The sequence below is a fragment of the Melanotaenia boesemani genome, chromosome 15 (genome assembly GCF_017639745.1).
Source record: "Melanotaenia boesemani isolate fMelBoe1 chromosome 15, fMelBoe1.pri, whole genome shotgun sequence".
In the NCBI taxonomy this organism is placed as follows: Eukaryota; Metazoa; Chordata; class Actinopteri; order Atheriniformes; family Melanotaeniidae; genus Melanotaenia; species Melanotaenia boesemani.
In genome coordinates this window covers 23,756,316-23,776,125 of record NC_055696.1, presented here as the reverse complement: position 1 = coordinate 23,776,125, position 19,810 = coordinate 23,756,316, and the positions used below count along the sequence as shown (strand labels likewise).

Sequence of the window (19,810 nt, the reverse complement as noted above, 5' to 3'; positions counted from 1 at the left end):
TTTATTTTTACTCAGAGTGATTTTCGGGGCATCTTGAGGTTAAATATTCTGCTTTTATTTTTTAAAACTACATCCGGTTTATCTTCCGTCCAAGTTTAGCGAGTCGTGTTTCGAGGATGTATGTAGTTGCAACCAGTTCATCCAATCTGATATCACGTTGGTAATTCGGGTAAGTTCTCTCAGCCAACCAGCGCCAAGACTGATAATGTGCTTCCCTCTGTTTGGTCTGACAGGTATAAACAACCACACTAAGAATTCTCTTTTCATTTGTGGGATTTTAGCAAATAACGTCTAATTTATACTTATATACACATTTCAGAGGTTTATTTTTGCTTAACAGGTTCTCTGCAAGCAGCAGCTGATGATCAGGGTGCGTGATTCGATGCCTGGACTTCACACCTGTATTTACAGAACTGATGTTATGTAACCTGTCAATTACAATATTCTCATTACCTCTGGCACAGCCATGTATTGACCACACCACAACTGTTTGTAATCACAGGCCAAATAAATAAATAAATACCATTTAAAAAATAAAATAAAATAAACGAGTAAGTGAGTGAGTGAGCAAGGAAATAAACCAGTTAATAAAACAGAGAAAATGCCCTCCAAAAAAACAATTAAACAAACAAAAACAAACTAACAAAAAAAGAAAAAAAATAAGTCTCTTTCACTTGTAATTGTTGTTCTAAATAATACCTTCCCTGTTGTTAGTTAACAGGATTGTACTAAATACCTTCATTTTTTCACTTTTAAGTAACTTTAGTTTGATAAAGTAAAATTTCATATGGTTGCTTTTCTGGTTATTTAAGGGATCCTTATTGGTTTATTTATACTTAAAGTGGACTCAGTTATTTGTCATCTTCTCCAGGTTGTGCATGTTCATGAGAAGAAAGTCACCCCCACCTTCACTGCTCAGTGTAACGCTGAAGACACCACGGTGGTCACAGCAACGTTTTCAGTCAACATGTAACAGCAGAAATGCTGTGAGGGAAAGCTGCATTTGTTGAATTCCTGAAGGAAACAACGGCTAGACAGCAATGGATGGAGTTTGTTTTTGGGAGCCAGCCACAGAGTTGCACCAATATTTGTGACCGGTGTTCTGTCAGTTTAGCATACATTGTCAGATCAGTATACGTATAGTACAAACTGATGACTGCACCGAACCCTATTACCTTAACCCGCATGCGCATTAACGTAATGTATGCTACACTGATATATTAAACTGACAGAACAACCAGAAAGTTAGCGACCAACACTGTAGATGGAAATGCTACAAACGTAGCAACCAGGCTAAAAACATCCAGCTGATTATCCACAAAAAACAATAAATGTACATGGAGCCCAGAAAAGCTCTAATTTCCCATTTCAAGGGTTCATGAGTCTGATTTCTATTCATCATTCTGATGATATTCTGTTCTCAACACATTCTATTATGTGATGAAGAAAGATTTTCATTGGTGTGTTGTTGAAGTCTTCCCATTATTGTTGTGAGCTGTGTAATAGCTCTCATTAAGGACTGATGTCTCAAACCATTTCCCAAAACAGAGTTGTGCATCACTAAATTATTAAGATGTCACTAATTGCATCACTAAAACAAATGTCAAGCCCAGTAATCCCCAAATTATTGGCAAACATGGATGAAAATCAAGTGCCCAGCTAACTGTTATATAATGACAATATACAAGTTTATTTTTCTGAAGTAACTTTTAAATGGCCACATTTTTGTGAAGCTTTATCTAAGCTAAGTTTTCTTGTGAAGGTAAAGAAGACAGATGTCCCTTCAGCTTGAATGTTTTTTTATTGTGTGAAGAAAAAGAAAAAACAGTTATAACTGCTACTTCTGTTGTTAAAGATGACACTGGGAGACATCAGTCCATTTCTTTCCCATGGTCTGAAGCTCCCAGTCAGAAAGCTGCTGCAGAAATCCAGTATTGGGCCTCATGGTGGGTTTACATTTCAGCACGTTCATCCATGCTTCCTGAAAAAGTGAAATTAGCAGTTATGCACTGTAGCAGGTTTCTTCTCACCATCAAGCTCACTCTGGCGTCTCTATGTGTACCTCTATAAAATGCATAAAAGCTTTATCAATGATAATGAGATTAGAAAAGGAAAGGCTTCGCGAGAAGCGAGAACTTTTTTCTTGTTCTCGGGGCCATGAGAACAAAATTACATCATTTTGCTCTCACGGACATGGGGACAGTTCTCGACCTCATCGACCTTAACTCATCTCGACCTTAACTCGTCTGTTTGGATGTTATTAGGGGCCGAGCCATACGAAGTATGGAAGGACCCTATTGTTTTCCAAATGTTTATTCTCCTCCTTCTAAGCGCCTTAAGGCCAAATTTGACCCCCTAAACACCCATGAAAAGTTGTGAAATTCGGCACACACATCAAGCCCCGAGCAAATTTCGATATTCTATGGTCCGCATACACTTCAATGCAAAAATGGCTCAACAGTGCCACCTAGAGACCAAAAAAATCCCCAAATGAATGGGGTCCCAAAAGTCTACTTCGACGTAGGAACACGAAACTCGGCACACACGTGTAACACCCCGAGTCAAGCAAAAAAGTCAATCAAACATCTGTTGCTATGGCAACGGGGTGCCCGCCATCTTGGCGTGTACGTCCATTTTTTTTGCGTTTTTTTCACTTTACACACATTGTATTTGAACGAACTAGTCTGAGGGGATTCGTGCGACTGACTCCAAACTTGGTGGGAAGCTTCCTGACAAGTTGGGGACCAAACGCTATTCAAATCTTTCTAATAGCAGAAAGCATGTTACCGTGGCAACCAACGGAAAATGACCTTCTCGCCATGAAACACGGTTTGCTCATATCTCCATAGAAATACATGGGATCTGCACCAAAGTTCACAGTATTCATACGTGTAACACCCCAAGTCCAGCAAAGAAGTCAATCGAACACCTGTTGCCATGGCAACGGGGTGCCCGCCATCTTGGATTTCACTGCCATTTGAACGAACTAGTCTGAGGGGATTCGTGCCACTGACTCCAAACTTGGTGGGGACCTTCCTGACAAGTTGGGGACCAAACGCTATTCAAATCTTTCTAATAGGAAAAAGCTTGCAACCGTGGCAACCGACGGAAAAAGCCTTCTCGCCATGAAACACGGTTTGCTCTTATCTCCACAGGAATACATGGGAACTGCACCAAACTTGACAGGATTCATAGTTGTTGGGTCCTTAACACATTACAATACCTGTTGCCATGGTAACATAGCATGTTAGCCAGCAAATTAGCATGCTAGCAATAAATGCTAACTAGGTATATCAAAATTTCCATTTCTCTGCTAGCCCTTTACCATATGACCTAGCATGTTAGCACATTAGCTAACATGCTAACACGTTATATGAGACGGGTGGCGGGGTCCAGGACGCTCGGACCCGATGGATGCCGCATGCGGCTTTAATTTAATCTTGAAATTCGGTATAATTAGGGGCATGTCCTTTTGATTGACAGCCATCCAATATCCGCGGCAAGAAGGGAAAGTGCAGCACAACTGCGGTTTTTAGCCCGCCTACCTCTGTTAGCTGGTTAGCTACTGTTAGCTCCGGGTTAGCTTGGTTAGCTCTTAGCTACAGGCAGCTCAAGTTTGATGGGTGTCAATCATCCAACCCCACCTTCACATTCCCCCTCCCAGCTCCTCCTCTTTGCCCATTTTTGGATTTTCTGGGAATGACAACACGTGTGACACTGCCAAGATGGCGATGGTGGCAACCGCCCAATGAGCTTCAATTCAGCTCATCAGAAACCTACTGATGACGTCACGGAGGCTCTGTCCATCTTTTATATACAGTCTATGTTTTCGACACATCAGCCGAGTAGAACTTTCTTCTCGGAGGGCTCGGAGAAGTATTGTGTGGTTGGTCAGACATTTGAGGTGGGCGTGGTTAACGTGAAAAAGAATGGAAGTTGTGGCTTCCGCATTTCCCCTGATCCGAGGCTGAAAAGATAGTTTTAATGAACAGCTGATCGAGGTGGTGCTTTAAAGACACGGACTCGGCCGCGTGCACAACCCCGCCCTGACACGGACGATGTTTCTCGTTACATATCAAATAACCCGGTCAGCTGTTTATTGCACATAAAAACACAGACATCCCCCTTGCAGTAATCCCTCCCCGTTGCAGATGAAGCTTAGAAAGGATGACATGATCGGACCAATACAAACTTTTTTTTTGTTCTTGAGGCCTCAAAAACAAGAACAAAGTTCTCACTTTTCGCAGAGGATGTAACAAGCTTAAAACTCTCCCCATGGGTAGAGCCAAAAGTTGTGTTTCTGTGTTAATTTAATGGATTTATTTTTCAGCTGAACCATTTTCTCATATAATGTAAAATATTTCAAAATCCAAACAAAATCAAAAAGCTCACAAATGCATGTAGTTTTTGGGTACTAACTGGTAAATGTGTTAGAACACAAATTTAGATGTAGATCATGAAAATGTAAACATGGGCATTATATGCAGTTACAGATTTCAATTCTACCAGTTCTACACTCAAGTACCCCCATTTCCTAGTACTTGTGTGTGTGAAATAAGTAGGTGCAAGTACCCAGAAGTACCCACAAGTCATACACATTTGTAAAAAGTAATGTTAATTTTGGACAAATCTTAAAGCAATTTCTTTCTGCGGCTAAATTTTCTTATTGATTATTAAACAATAACACCTTATCTAACAGTTTTCTGACAGTCTTAGCAAAATTAGAACCACAGTTTGAGAACACACTGAACTGAATGAATCCTACTTCCCTCTAGTGTAAATTTGAAGCGTTGCATGAGGAAGGCAATGGTCACAGTGCTGCAGCGGCTTCTGCCTTGCCTGGAAACAACCAAGACACGAGATCCCACGCTGATGTATGAACCTGAAAACAGGAAACAGATACAGAGGCCTCTATCTCACCAAATGTATACAACAGCAATTCTATCAATGACAAAAAAAAGTATATGTTCTAATAAACCTTAAAATGATGGATTGCAACAATTGTACCATATACATAAACCACACATCAGCTGTGAATAAATCCTCTAATGAATCTTCAATCTTGCATCTTATTTCTTCTCTGAGATCTTTTGAGCCTGTAAAGGTCAGTCCAGTGTTGACTCTTGTCTTATCTCTTGCTATGTCTCTTTCCCTTTCTTTTACTTGCTTCCTCCAATAATGTCCTCTTATGTTTCTTTGCTGAATCAGCCAGGGTGTGGTGTGCTGAAATCCAGCTGCTGGTTGCATGACAGTAGAGCAGTAGTTGCTAGTTAAAAAAAAGCCATGACTAAGTGCCTTACCATTTTTTAGCTTGGTGATATATTTAATGATTTTTTTTTCATGACAGTTGGTATTGGCCATGTTTATTCCTAGAAGCAGAAACAACTTCCATTCATCCATTTTCCTCTATTTATCTGAGATCTGGTCACTGAGGCAAAAGCTTTAGTTATTCAGATATCCATCCTCCAATCAACACTCTCCAACTTCTCCAGGGGAGATTTCAAAGCATTCCCTGGTCAAAAGGGAACTTTTTTTTTTAAATTTCTTTTTAAAGATGGCGCAGCGAGTGTGGCAGCTAGTTACAGCAGCTCTGTGTCTTCTTTAATCTTTTGGTTGTTTTATATTATTCCTTCTCTTAACTGAATGATCTTTTTCTCACTTAAACGTGCCACATGGACACCTTCCAGCTTCCATCACATTTCCCTGGTTCTTCTCGTCCTTTTTGAACTTTTTCTGGTTGAAGGCTGTGCTGACCTGAAGGGCTCTTGTACAGGTAAAGAAGCAGCTGTTAGCTCTCTCCAGGCCACTGTGCCTGCCTGGAGCTCGACCCATGGACCCTGTGGCGCTCAAGCGGAGATGCTGTGGCTGCAGAGTTGGAGTGAAAGTCAAGACAAGGAGGAGAAGATATAAACCCTCAGTTCCATCGATCATCATGGGGAACGTGAGGTTTCTAGGAAACAAGGTGGACGAACTTTGAGCAACTGGTTAAAACTCTGAGGTAATACCAAGTGCAGCACGATGTGCTTCACTGAGACATGGCTGCTTGAGGACATCCCAGACCAGAGTGTGGATGTACCCGGCTTCAGGACTGCTCGAGCAGACCGAGATGTTACGAGTGGAAAGAGGAAAGGCGGCGGGATTGTAATGTACGTGAAGGAGAGGTGGTGTAATCCCAGACATGTAAGGTACGTCTCTGCACACCAAACAACTATTAGATGTCAGTATGCACCCCTACTATCTTTCCAGACAGGTGTTTACATCTTACCATCAGCTGATTGGGCAGCTGTGTGTGACGTAATCCACACAACAGTCGCACAGTTACAGATTAAACACCCGGAAGCTTTGCTGTGCATCACTGGTGATTCCTTACATGGAGAGGATATTAATCAGATCACAGACTGCATCACTGGTTACATTAAATTTTGTGAGGTTACAACCAAGACTGTCTGTTGTTTTCCCAACAACAAGCCCTGGATCACCAGCAACCTGAAGTGTCTTCTCAATGGTAAGAAGCGAACCTTTAGGTCAGGAGATCAGGAGGAGTTAAAAAGGATTCAGAGGGAAATCGAGGTGGGGCTGAGGAGGTGTAAGGAGCCCTACAGTCAGTTAAGTCACAGCTAAAACCCACCTGTTTAGGTTTGCCTTCGCTATGAGTGGGCAAGTGTCCTAATCAGTTGGGTTTTTTATATATATACACTGCTCACAAAAATTAAAGGAGCACTTTAAAGAAACACATTAGATACATCAGATCTCAATATGAAGTTGGATATCTATACAAATAACGACAGGGCAATGTCTTAGGAACAAAAGGATGCCAAGTCTTTTAATGGAAATAAAAGTTTTCAGCCTACAGAGGGCTCAATTGTGTAGACACCCTGAAATCAGAGTGAAATGAAGATGTGGCAGGCTAGTCCATTTTTTCAAAAACTTAATTTCTGCAACTCAAAATGCTTTTCAGTATCTTGTGTGGCCCCCACGAGCTTGTATGCATGGTTGACAACGTCGCGGCATGCTCCTAATGAGACGACGGATGGTGTCTTGTGGCATTTCCTCCCAGATCTGTGTGAGGGCATCCCTGAGCTGTTGTACAGTCTGAGGAGCAACTTGGCGGCGCCTAATGGATCGAAACATAATGTCCCACACATGTTCTATTGGGTTTAAGTCAGGGGATCGTGAAGGCCATTCAATTGTTTCAATTCCTTCATCCTCCAGGTACTGCCTGCATACTCTTGCCACATGAGGCCGGGAATTGCCGTGCATTAGGAGGAAACCAGGACCTACTGCACCAGCGTAGGGTCTGACAATGGGTTGAAGGATTTCATCTCGATACCTTATGGCAGTCAGAGAACCATTTCCTAGGCAGTAGAGGTCTGTGCGTCCCTCCATGGATATGCCTCCCCAGACTATCACTGACCCACCACCAAACCTGTCATGTTGAACGACGTTGCAGGCAGCATAACGTTCTCCTTGTCTTCTCCAGACTCTTTCACGTCTATCACAGGTGCTCAGGGTGAACCTGCTCTCGTCTGTGAAAAGTACAGGGCGCCAGTGGCGGACTTGCCAATTCTGGTGTTCTTCAGCAAATGCCAGTCGAGCTCCACGGTGCTGGGCAGTGAGCACAGGGCACACTACAGGACGTCGGGCCTTCAGGCCACCTTCATGAAGTCTGTTCCTGATTGTTTGGGTAGAGACATTCACACCAGTGGCCCTCTGGAGGTCATTCTGTAGGGCACGAGCAGTGCTCAGCCTGTGCCGCCTTGCACAAAGGAGCAGGTATCGGTCTTGCTGATGGCTTGAGGACCTTCTACGGCCCTGTCCAGCTCTCCGAGAATAACCACCAGTCTCCTGAAATCTCCTCCATGTTCTGGAGATTGTGCTGGGAGACACATTAAACCTTCTTGCTGCAGCACGTGTGGATGTGCCATCCTGGAGAAGTTGGACAACCTGTGCAACTTCTGTAGGGTTAAGGAATCGCCTCATACTGCCAGTAGAGATGATTACTCAAGCCAAAACCAGCACGAGTGAAAAATCAGCCAAAAAAGATCAAGAGGGAGAAACTTGAAATGACCTCCACATGTAAAACCAGTCCTGTTTTGAGGGTTTTCTGATTGTTGCCACTGTGGTGCACCTGTTGTTAATTCCATGAACACCAATACAGCTGAAAGTGATTAACGATGCCCTCAGCTGCTTAACCAACCAGAAAATTATCAGACAGGTTTAACTGATTTCATGCCAGGCCCAATAAAAAAAGTGTTCCTTTAATTTTTGTGAGCAGTGTGTATATATATATATATATATATATATATATATATATATATATATATATATATATATATATATATATATATATATATATTCAGTTTTAAATTGCTTTGTCATTATTTACGTGTTATTTATTTTTTATTATTTACTGTGTTTTTGTTTTTTTTACCATGATTTTATCTGTATGGTGACCTTGAGTGTCAAGAAAGGAGCCTTAAAATGTATTATTATTATTATTACTACAGGAAGAAGCTGTAAGACTCCCTCCAACAGAACAACACCAGAGACATGTGGGCAGGAATGTCGATCACCGGCTTCAACACCAAAGACCGGCAGCAGCTGGATACCAGCCTGGACAGAGCCAACAATCTCAATTTGTTTTCCAAACAGTGATCTGTTTATTGATAATAGTCTGGTTTCATTCAATAAGTTAATTAAGTAATATAACCTTTCTAAATCTGATTTGTTTAGATATTTGCAAGTCAGGCACTATCTGTTTAGTCAGTCCTCTAGTCTGCTGTCAGGATCAGACACCACAATTGTGGATACCCTCTCTTTGAAACCATCACACATAAAGAACTTAGCTAAACTATCTAAATTACTAAACTTGAGATGCAAGCCTGTCTCTGTCAAATAAAATGTGGAACTCAGTGCTTAAACATGTGCACTCATCCTCTCTGTGCACCCGTCCCTGTCTTATTCAATTCAAAGTGGTCAATCAAACTCATATGCCAAAAACTAAATTCTCTTGTTTATATTCTGGTGTTAGTTCCTTCTGTGACAAATGCAGAACTGCTGAAGCCTCACTATTTCACATATACTGGTCCTGTCCCCGTCTCAGTAGATATTGGACTGAACTCTCTCTCTCTCTCTCTCTCTCTCAGATCCAGACCCCCTAAGGCCCATTTATGCTTAAAGCAGAAGACGGATACGTAGACGGATGGACAGTTTCGTCTGTCTTCTGTGTCTGTTATGTGCATAATTTGATCCGTTTTCAGCTATCCGTTGCTTGACACAAAAGACGTTGCAATACCACAAGAAATCTTGGGGGCAGTACTGAGCAGAACAGCTGACATGCGACCGGCCAACGAAACAAACCAGAGAAGAAGAACAGAATCAGGAAGGGGTGGGGGGGGGGGGGGGGGGGGGGGGCAGAAGAAGAATAAAGAAGACGACAACAATTGTATAAATTGCACAAGCTTTTGAATTAAGACTATATGCAAGGGTTTAGGGCGTGTTAAGACGGTTTATAAACAACTTTATAGCAACACATTACCGCTGCCAAACAGTGTCTGACGTTGACTTGTGGGAGTGAACTTTGAACTCAGCACTGCCCACTAGTGGAGCATTTGACTTAACAACCATGGCAACACAAAAGACGTATAGAAGTATGAGGATGGCAACATATGACAACGTTTGAAACGGACGTCGTTATTTTCATACGTAAGGGAGCAAAATGACATCATCTGCAATAGGTGTTTATTTAAGGTGGCAGCTGACTGGTTGGGCAGTGCTCTGCTTCCTCCTAGTGACAAAAGTGGGTTCTGACTTGCCTACAGTTGTAGGGCTCCTTAAAGGGGTGGTGTAAGAGTGAATCCCACAGTGTGCAGTGTACCACATGCTGTGCAGAAAGTCCTGTGTGCTGTGCCTCTTTTAGGTATGCATGACTTTTTCTTTTTGTTTGCAGTATTGGTGTGCAGCATGGTAGCTGCGTAGCCTGCTGGAGTGCCCTTTCTGACCTATTTTCCCAAACATCTTAGATTAGACATTTTAATCTCAATAAAGATTTGTGTTTTCAGTATTCTTGACCTGTCTGTGGTGGCTGCTTTTTTGCCTCTGAAACTGGACCAGACCAGGTGATGGCAGCTCAATACTCTCAATAATGAAAAATTATCACGCTGGTGGCAGTGGTGGGATCAAATAAAAAAATGTCAGAGGCAGAGAGTATCTCAATCCAGCAGGGTTTATTCAAACCAGATGCAGGGTATAATCCTTCTGGTAGTATGGGTTCTGTGTCCGTTCCAACAAGTCGAACTGCCCGCCTCATGTTCATGCCTGAAGTTTTCACAGGGGTGAGCCTGAATTGTCTGATTGGGTGGAACAATTTGAGTTTGCTGCCGATTTAATGGTTGGGATGACACAGATTTAAATTTATGACCTTGTTACTGCCTGCCATGCTCATGACAAGTGTAACGGGTTGTCGGAAGGCAAAAGGGGTAATTATGCGTTAATGAAAGCAGCTTTGTCGAGGTGTTTAAATCCCTGCTACAGCAATGAATGGAACATGGGCATGTGTATATTGGGAATGTGGCAAACGGTTTGTAAATTTGACTTATTGGCTTTAGTGACGTTTTCAGGTGCTGATGTTCCCTCCAGTGATATTTTGTTGGGTTTTGAATTTCTGTCCAAATGTGGGGCTGTGGGTGATTATAAGGAAATGGGTCATTCGTTTGATGGGTAAAATTTCAGGCACTTGGGGCCCTGAGCCCTGTGCTCTTACCGCACTGGATGGCTGATGCCTGGCAGGTTCGGCGGCTGCCAATCTTTGCCCCGTGACCACAGGGGACTCTGGCTGGTCCCTTCCTCTGCCAGCTTCTGGGTGGGTCCAGGGTCATCTTGGTGGTGGGGTGGCTGGGATTTGTGCTCCAGTGTTGTTGTGCTAGCCCGGGTCTCTGGGCCACCCTAGTTTGCCTCAAGGCTTCGTAGAAGCGTTGTGGCATTTGCACGATCACACTCATCTCTGAGTCCTCATACTCTGCATGCTGACACAGTCACTGCTTCGCCCTGTGAGTTTATACACTAAGAGATACTTTTGTTTAGGTGTGTGTTCTTGTTTCTTTTAGTTTTTGCTGTGATACTATGTTTTTGGGGGGTTTTCTGTTTTTTCTTCAGCTTTTTGTCTCTTTTAGGAGCTCCTGATGAGTGTCAGCTTTGTTTTCTTGTAAAAGCCATAGGAAATTTCTGCTGTGTTTCTGTACAGGTGTAGCAGTTGATTGGTGTTTGTTTGGATTGAAGGGTTGTTGTCTTCTGTCTGTTGTCTCTGCTTCCTCTTTTCTCTACTCTCTTTCTCATTTCTATTCACTCTTCTCCAGTCAGGTCCAGCAATATTATGTAAATTATTGAATGAATGAATGAATGAATAAGAATTTAAATAAAAAGTCAGATTATCAAGAGGAGCTTGGCAAAGCAAATTGTTTGGCACAACACAGCAGCCAGACCATCATTCTGCCGCTACCATGCTGGACAGGGCAAAAAAAAAAAAAAAAAAAAAAGGAAACTTAATACAGGTGACATTAAAGATCAGCATATCCTGCAAAATAAAGACTACAAATTAAATGCATCTTATGAATCAAAGTATGGCAAAGACTCACCAATAAAACTGCAAATCCTTTGAAAACTTGAATATAAATCAGAGTCCACAGAATCAGCCACAGGAATATTAAGGATGGTCTGGCTTCTCTTTGTAGATCTAGATTTTAAAGAATGCAATAAAAGAAACAATAAATAAACACTAATAGAATAAAACTGTCAATTTTCTTTCTTTTAATATCTGATCCTGTCTTACTCTAGAGATTCAGTCTGTGTAAGATGTGAGAAGCTGACAATCGCGCTAATTTTCAGGTCTGTGAGGATACTTGCATCCATGCTTTGCTTCTGGTCACCCATAAACACAAGTCCTGGAATAATCTCCACTGGATAAATCTTCAGGTTTTCAAGCTCCTGGGATGATACAGAAATATATTAAATGGCAATGTTTAACAGCACTTTATATTATGTTTACTACAGCACAAGGGCAGACTGGCTATCAAGAGTACCGGGACTTTTCCGATGAGTCTGTGGGCCGGTGCGGCCTTTAAAAAAAACCAAACCAACAAACAAACAAAAAAACTTTTAATGGAGTTGGGCTGGCCTTTAATGTGTTGACCAATAATAACAGTTCCTCAAGTGTCTGGCTAATCATTATAGGCCTTAATGGGTGTCTGTACAGGCCCCCTCCTCATATTCATATTCATCTTCATCAATCAATCACCCGTGCAACAATGGAGAAGCAGTGTAAGGAAGGACTGCGAAAGTTGAGAGAGAGAGAGAGAGAGAGAGAGAGAGAGAGAGAGAGAGAGAGAGAGAGAGAGAGAGAGAGAGAGAGAGAGAGAGAGAGAGAGAAAAGGCACGCACTACAAGTTGAAGCAGAAGCCAAGTGTCAGAAACTGACAAATATACTTTTTTCAACTCATCCTCAGCAGCACCTGCGTTGACGTCTGGTGGACAGCATGACCTGGAGGAAGATGCTCGTCTGGTAGGTGGCTGTAATGTGATGACATTTGTCTAGCTTGCTAACTTTTAGCAGAAGACATTTAGGATAGTTTGGCTGTAAAAACGTCATTATGTGGACCAGACCCAGTCGGTGCTCATCAGCCTTTTTTTCTCTTTAGTATGTCACTTAAAGCGATAGTGAGCTAAATTCTACTCTGCTAAATTAATAACTTTGCTAACTCATCAACACTATACTGAATGCCAGTTTTATACTTTTGTGTGGGTTTTGTTGGATAATATGTTAATTAGGACAGTGTATGTGTAGAGGAAATGTGTACTAATGTATGTTTCTTTGTCCATTATATTAGTCTATAGTCCTATTTTTTTCTAGTTTCATAAAACTTAAGCTATACTTATTCAGTATTAAGAACATGTAATTGTGCCTGTCTGAGTGAAAATACGTCAAAATTTTCTACATTTTTCTATTTAACAAATTTAAACATTCTAAGTAGTATACCTGTTTGAAACAGAGAGCAAACAACATCATGTGCGTGTGCTTGAGAATCAACCTCACATAGTTCATTACATTTGTCCCGTTTACTTATCTGTTAAACCACAATTTTCTGTAGCTATATTGCATATTTTTTAATACAGCTACGTGTGAATACATGTGAATTTCCCCAAACTTCAACCAAATGTCTCTGCTCATATCTCCAAAGTCGCCATCCCAACAGAGGAAAAGTGTCAGGGAGGAGAGCAGCCTATACACACTTGACCAGGTAAAGGCATATACATACACATAAGAATAAAGCAAAAATTAAAATGTATATGATACTTAACACCATAATTGTGTACAACTGTTAAATTCTACAGTTTTAATGTGTCACTGATAGTGTTGTTTAAGTGCTTTACTAACAAGGAGCTTCTCTCTTATCTAGAGTGAAGATAATCAGAGCAATGAGGAGGACAATACCGCACAGCCAGCGCTCAGCACCAGTGGCATGATGGTAAAGTTGATAATGTTTTTTTGGCTAGCTGTATTTTTTGCCAGATAAAAAATGTGAGCTGTTTTTCAATTTTCTGCAGCTGCTGTTTAGTTGTAATAAGTCTATTACTGTCTATGAGTTCTGTTACTACTACTGGTACTGCTACACCTCAGCCTCCAGCTCTGTTTCTTTGTTCTCTTTAAGAAGCTCATTGTTGGCCACCTGACGAATGTGTCGGCTGCTGTTTTCACTTTCTAATATATATTAATTTTAATCAAGGCCTCAGGTGAAATGATGTGTCATTATCTCTTCAATATTGTTTACATTCATATTTTTCTGTCTTCCATGTATACTGTATGTGAATTTATTTCTTCCACCGCCAGAATCCGGCTCCATCATCCACCTCCATCATCTGTCTCCATCCTCCATCATCCACCATCTGCCCCCCCAGCCCCTTAGTGGGCCAGTCAGGTACTAAATTCCTGGGCCACTTTTTTGCCCCAGTCTGCCCCTTCTACAGCGCAGCATCCTTTCTTCTTTCAACAACCAACAGTAAACATCTTGGAAGTGAGGAGACCAGTAGCTGGATTTTATAGAGAAGAATATTATCTGTAGATCAGTAGTACTAAATGGTTGTTTTTACTTGAAATTCAGACATGGCAGATAGTTTGGCCCTGTGCACCAATCAGTCATCTGAATAGCATCAAATTAAAATCATTGTACTGAACAGACACTGGTTTCTCTCTAGTTTAGTGAATTGGACTCAGCTTTATCAAGAATTTGGCAACTATTTACATGAATGGATGTGTGTGTGTCAGGTCTTACTGTGATAGTGTAAAGTATCTTCTCAGTCCTTAAGAAAGGGTACAGAGCTGAGAACCTCTGGAAGCCCCCTCTCACTATGTGGACTGGATAAAGACTGACCGTCGCCAGGACTTGAGCACAGTCAACTGCTCTGGCTGCAATTACAGAGAGATAACACAACTTTAAATAAATGTTTCTGGTAAAAAAAAAAAAAAAAATCCGAACTAAGCACCTTGCTCCTCTAAGCAGCTTGTGTTGCTGTCATAGACCACCACATGCCGCATGCTATCCACCTCCTCTGCCTCTGGAAGGAGGAAGGTTCCCTCCGAGTCCTGGAAAGAGTCACACAAAAAGCTCTGATTCAGTCATATCCTTAGACTCTAATATTTCCAAGTGGAAATAAGTGCAATAATCAAGCCTTTCTATAAATGAACTCAAACCTAAATAAAGAGCAATGACTTGCTGAAACATGCAAACATGGATGTATTACAGTGTGTAAAGCAAAAACAAGTTTTGTACAATTCTAACAAGCTTGAAAGTCTGTAAAGTATGGTCTAAAATAGCTTTATTGTTCCACACCGTTTGAACTCTCAGACAGATTTTCTTGAAGTGGGCTTCAGGAACAGTTCACCAGGCTTCTTCTTATTTTTCCATGTAATTAATAAAATGAAAAATACTTTATAAATCCCAGGGGAAAATTCTTACTATAAAATAAAAAAAAAAAAAATATATATAAAGACCATTCACAATCATGATTCAGAATTAAAGAGCAACTATAGGTCAGAAGCTACAGTCTATACTGTATATTTTATATAAACTGTAGAAGAAGCCTATCAAAGTTTAATCAAGACCTCCTTATATTATTCAAATTTGAAATAATAGGTCGGGTGCAGAAAACTGATGCACACATCTTGTCCTGGAAGTCTGTTTCTGTAAAACAAAGTGGTTTTTCCATTTTACAAAACTCAAACTTATACACTCAGTCTGAATCACAGTGATGTCCATACCGTTTTCATATTTTTAGCTGTTATGATGTGACTTGTGTAGTAATCTTGGGTTTCCCGAGCATCTACAAAATACACATGAAGTAAAAAACATTCATTTGAATGATAGAAGCAATTCTACACCAAAGTGTAACTGGTGAAGCTGAATCTCATGTCTTACCAATCAAACAAAGGTAGTTTATCTCCGCCAGCCTCGACACACAGTTGTACTGATTGAGTAGGTTGAACAACTCATATGATTCACACATTGCAATTTCAGCCATCGCAGGAATGTTGAGGAGAAAGCTACTTGACAGAAACAAAGCTAAAGAATCTAGATATAGACTATGTAAATCACCTACAAATGAGCCTGGTGTTCTGGGAACATTTTGTTTGAGTGGCTTCTGTTGCTAAGCAACTCAGCCAACTTTTATTGGTGGTTGGTGATGATGTTGTCTTAAAGTCACAGTGTTCTATTTCTGGATCATGTGACTTTTTTGTTAAAGCAGACCCAAGGAATACGAGAACTAAGTGCTTGTTTAGGACCCCGTCACCACTGGGTTGTCCCAAATGGCAACTGACATTTTAAAATATTTTTTAAACATTGTTTTTAAAGAAAATTTTCTTATATGTATGAGTGATTATTTATGTATTATCAAAGGTATGTTGTTATGGGTTGAGGCGAAGGTGAGGACCGAAACGCAGGCTGACGAGGCGGAAGGAAAGACCGGTGCAGGAAGTAAGGTTTTATTAACAACAGCTGCACTGTAAATCGCATTTTGACATTTTTGTTGTTTCAATGTTTAAGTTTATGTCAATTTACCAAGCTTTTAGTAATGTTATAAATTAAAATACTTAGATGAACACAGCTTAACTACACACACACACACACACACAAAACATAAGCTAAAATTAATGTGTTTAATCTTGACTTTTGCGCAAAAAAATCTATGTCCACTAGGTGGCGGTATGTGTAGCAATGTCAGCTTTGCTAAGTGCCAATGATAAACAGAAGAAGAAGCCTCAGCGCAGTTAAGCAATTTCACGCAGGGGCAACTTTCTGCTGCAGTTTCACTCATTTCAGAAAGACATTTCTCATAATTTTAATTTGGAGTTAAGACTCTTTCAACCAAATAAAGGTGAAATTGAACCAGTTTAAAGTTACCACTTAAAAGGTGGAGTCGATATGTTTAGGTAAGTGTTCTTTGGTTTACTGTCAAATTTAAAAAGTTTCTTTTTGTTGTTGTTTGTTTTGTTTTTTTAAAGTAGTTTAACGTTCGTGAAATGGGACAGCCTACCTAGCAATCAAGAATTTTCCATAACAGCAACGTAAGACGTTGAATGACTTAAACCTCTGAAATAAGTTTGCATATCATAACACACTTTAGTGAATGTTAACACAAATAACAAATAATACAGAATTATAATGCCATCGTTTAACAAACTTGGTTTCTACAAAAGTCCAGTTAAAAAAAAAAGTATTCTTCTGAGCTTGGTTGCTCATTATCTCTTATCCCACACAACTCTAGTTTATTCATCAAATCTCCATGATCAGTAGTGTCGAGGTCAATAAACACTTCTGCTGCAGATAGTTAATATTTTACAATAATAATTTTTTTTACATGTTCTCACGGTGGTTAATTTATTTTTATATTTCTTATATTTTACGTCTGCTTTTATTGTTCTACAAATTTTCTGTATAAACTGTTTCTTCTTGATAGCATTTTGCAATACTTTTTTAGTCCATGGGCAATGGTTATGTTTATATTTACTTCTATATTGTTTTATTGGGCAATATTTATTATATAATAATTTGAAAATTCTTAAGAATATTTCGTTCCACATCTGCTTCTTCCATTCTAGTTTCCCAGTTATATATTAAAAGCTCATTTTAAATGCATTTATTGTCTCTTCTGTCCTCACCCACTTGTACTTTAACGTGTTATCCCTTTTGTCCTTGTTATTGTTACGATTATAAATAGCAAAATCTGGCAAATGATCACTGATATCATTGGAAATGTCCCCATACAAGTAAAAATTGAAATAGTTTTAAAGGTCAAGATTACAAGACAAAACAATAAGTGACAAGAATGAAATGTGCATCAAATTTGATGGTCAGACTTGCTCCTTGTAAATTCTATTATTTTTAATTTGTCATTATTTTCGTTCAATTTTACTTTAGGGATATTTTTATCATAATGCTGGAAGTTCAAATCTACACAGATTAAATAGTTTGTGTTTGAATCATATTGCATCATCAAATATAGCTGCTTACTGTTAAAGGTTCGCTTTAAAGTAATACGCTTTGATAAACCATGCTGTGTTCATTGTAAAATGTCTTTTCAGTAGACTGTTTGAAAATGTCTCACAAGCGACTGAAAACTGCTTCAATAAAGGTTTTACAGGTTGAATTTTCATTATTTTTCAATTTAAAAAAAAAAAAAAACAACTAAATTGACAAAAAATATGTTATGATCTTCGGGTTTTGATTTAAGGGTTTTTAGTCTGATTTCCTGTTTTATTCTGTAGGTTAATTGTCCTTGTGTATTGTGTTCTTTTTTGCTTTTGTGCTCACCTGGTTTGATTTTTCTCATTCTCTTCACCTGTCCCGACCCCCTTGGAGACAGGAACCTCATGGGGTGGAGTGGACCAGGGTTGGGACCTGGGTGCCGGTGTTAGACGCTGAAGAGCTGCTGTCAGACTCTGAAGTGCTGGTGACCACACCGTGGGCCAAAAAGCTGGCTCTGTGTCCAGCCCAAGGAGCTTTCCCACCAGTTCCCTTGAGGTTATGCTAACGGGGAGGCTTCAGCTCCTTGCAACTAGAAGGCCCTCCCCTTCTGGACCTTGTGGGAGGACACTTGGGGGCCACACACAGACTCCTCTCACATAGACTTGCTGTGTCCTGGAGGAAGTCCATCATTGCCCTCCTTGGAGGAGGGACCAAGTGACACCCAAACTCACCTTCACTTCACCTGTTCCTTATTAGTCCCTCAGTGTATTTATGCCCCTTGGTTTCAGTTGTCCTTCGTCAGATCATTTGTTGCGTTTCCCTGTCTTGTCTCCTTTGTTTGGCCTTGTGTTAAAAGACACAAGCTTTATTCCTGCACCCATCTGCCTCCTGCCTTCTCCATCCTGCGTTTGGGTCCACTTCCTCCTCAAATCATGACAGAATGATCTGACCACATGAAGCAACAGACATCAAAGACTGAGTGTCACGGTGTGGTGGAGATGAGGACCCAAACGCAGGACGGAGAGGCAGGAGACAGACGGAATGCAGGAAAAAGGGGTTAATCCATGAACTGAAATCTCAGTGACCACACAGGGATGGATGAAGTGACAAAGGAAACTAAAAAACAAGGAGTATAAATACACAAATGGACTAATGGAGAACAATGAAGTGAATGAGATAGTTAAACCAGGTGAGCTGAACCAGGAAGCAACGAGCACAGAACATACAAGGGGTGTGGCTGTACATAATTAGGACAAGAAACCAAAACACAAGACTTAAGGACTATAGGAACTAAGCAACAGAAAACACCAAAGCAAACACCCATATGGAGGTGCACCTGTGTCCAGTGTTGCCTCTAGCTCCACAGCCCACGTCTTCAGTGTTGCCACCAGCTCCACTGTCACAAAAAGAGTTGGACCCAAGGAAAAGAGATATCCAGCAAGGCAGGTTTAACAGATTTATTAAGGGTGGTTTGTACGAAGCTGTAGATGGTTGAGGTTCAGGGACCCAGACGGTGTAGGAGGCAGCTGGAATCACATAAATGTACCAACGATCCAGCGTTGAACGAAGATCAGCCGGGGGTTTATAAGCAGATGAGGTGCGATAAGCCTGATTCCACTCAGATTCCACTCAGCTGTGCTGGTTAACCACAAGACTGTGTACACACCAGGGAAAACTGCACCATCCACACAACGTAAAGGGGAACACGGTCGTTAAGAATCCGGTTGTTGGAGCACAAGAGCAGAGGTAAACTAGTTCTTAAGTTCCAGGAAGGCATTTTCCACACTCTCGGATGACTGAAAGGAGACTTAGGCCTGGTACACACAACAATTTTTTTAATCTTGAGATTTTTTATCGGTTCAAGACCTCACGTGAAGATAAAAAAAATCAGGGATTAAACAGTTTGGATCATAGTGTGTGTGGTGTGCGCCGATAATCTAATCACAGAACAACACACATAACAATGCTGTACCGTACCCCTTCAACAATCTAGTCCTCCGAGCCAGACAAAGGTCGAAACGTAGAAGAACCATAGCAACAACCGGCAAAAAACGAAGAAGAAACATAGTAACAATCGGAAAACAAAACACACAGCATGGAAGAGGATATATAGGATGAGGGAATGATGGTGGTCTTGGGACTATTGTTAACAGAAAAAGCCAGAACTGAAAAAAAATAACAGAATGGAGTCGGCGTGAACACGGACTTTATTTACTTGCTTGTTCCCCAGCCAGCTCGCTCTCTGACTACATTTCGTACCATGTCACCATCCATGCAGTCACAATGCACGAGTC

General features: G+C 40.7%; 1 protein-coding gene across 2 annotated transcripts; it reads right to left on the bottom strand.

The window, feature by feature from the left end:
- Nucleotides 1-1,463: 1,463 nt before the first annotated feature.
- Nucleotides 1,464-18,774, bottom strand: styxl1 (serine/threonine/tyrosine interacting-like 1). Of its 2 annotated transcripts, XM_042008233.1 has the most exons (10): nucleotides 17,862-17,928; nucleotides 15,468-15,592; nucleotides 15,311-15,372; nucleotides 14,536-14,635; nucleotides 14,325-14,458; nucleotides 11,828-11,982; nucleotides 11,634-11,731; nucleotides 4,770-4,882; nucleotides 1,833-1,981; nucleotides 1,464-1,797 (listed from the first exon to the last, which is right to left on the bottom strand). In XM_042008233.1, exons 2-9 carry the CDS (start codon nucleotides 15,568-15,570, stop codon nucleotides 1,850-1,852), a joined length of 897 nt encoding a protein of 298 aa, XP_041864167.1. In that variant the 5' UTR covers nucleotides 15,571-15,592; nucleotides 17,862-17,928; the 3' UTR covers nucleotides 1,464-1,797; nucleotides 1,833-1,849. The 2 variants fall into 2 exon arrangements, with proteins under 2 accessions (XP_041864167.1, XP_041864168.1); XM_042008234.1 differs by lacking the exon at nucleotides 15,468-15,592 and having other exon boundaries at nucleotides 17,862-18,774.
- Between the last annotated feature and the right edge of the window lie 1,036 nt (nucleotides 18,775-19,810).

Excerpts from the sequence above, each read along its gene's own strand:
- styxl1 (XM_042008233.1), bottom strand. The coding sequence starts at position 15,570 with ATGGCTGAAATTGCAATGTGTGAATCATATGAGTTGTTCAACCTACTC. Across the intron at positions 11,732-11,827 it reads ACACAGACTGAATCTCTAGA|ATCTACAAAGAGAAGCCAGA; the intron begins GTAAGACAGGAT and ends TTTAAAATCTAG. Across the intron at positions 1,982-4,769 it reads GCTTCAAATTTACACTAGAG|GAAGCATGGATGAACGTGCT; the intron begins GGAAGTAGGATT and ends TCACTTTTTCAG.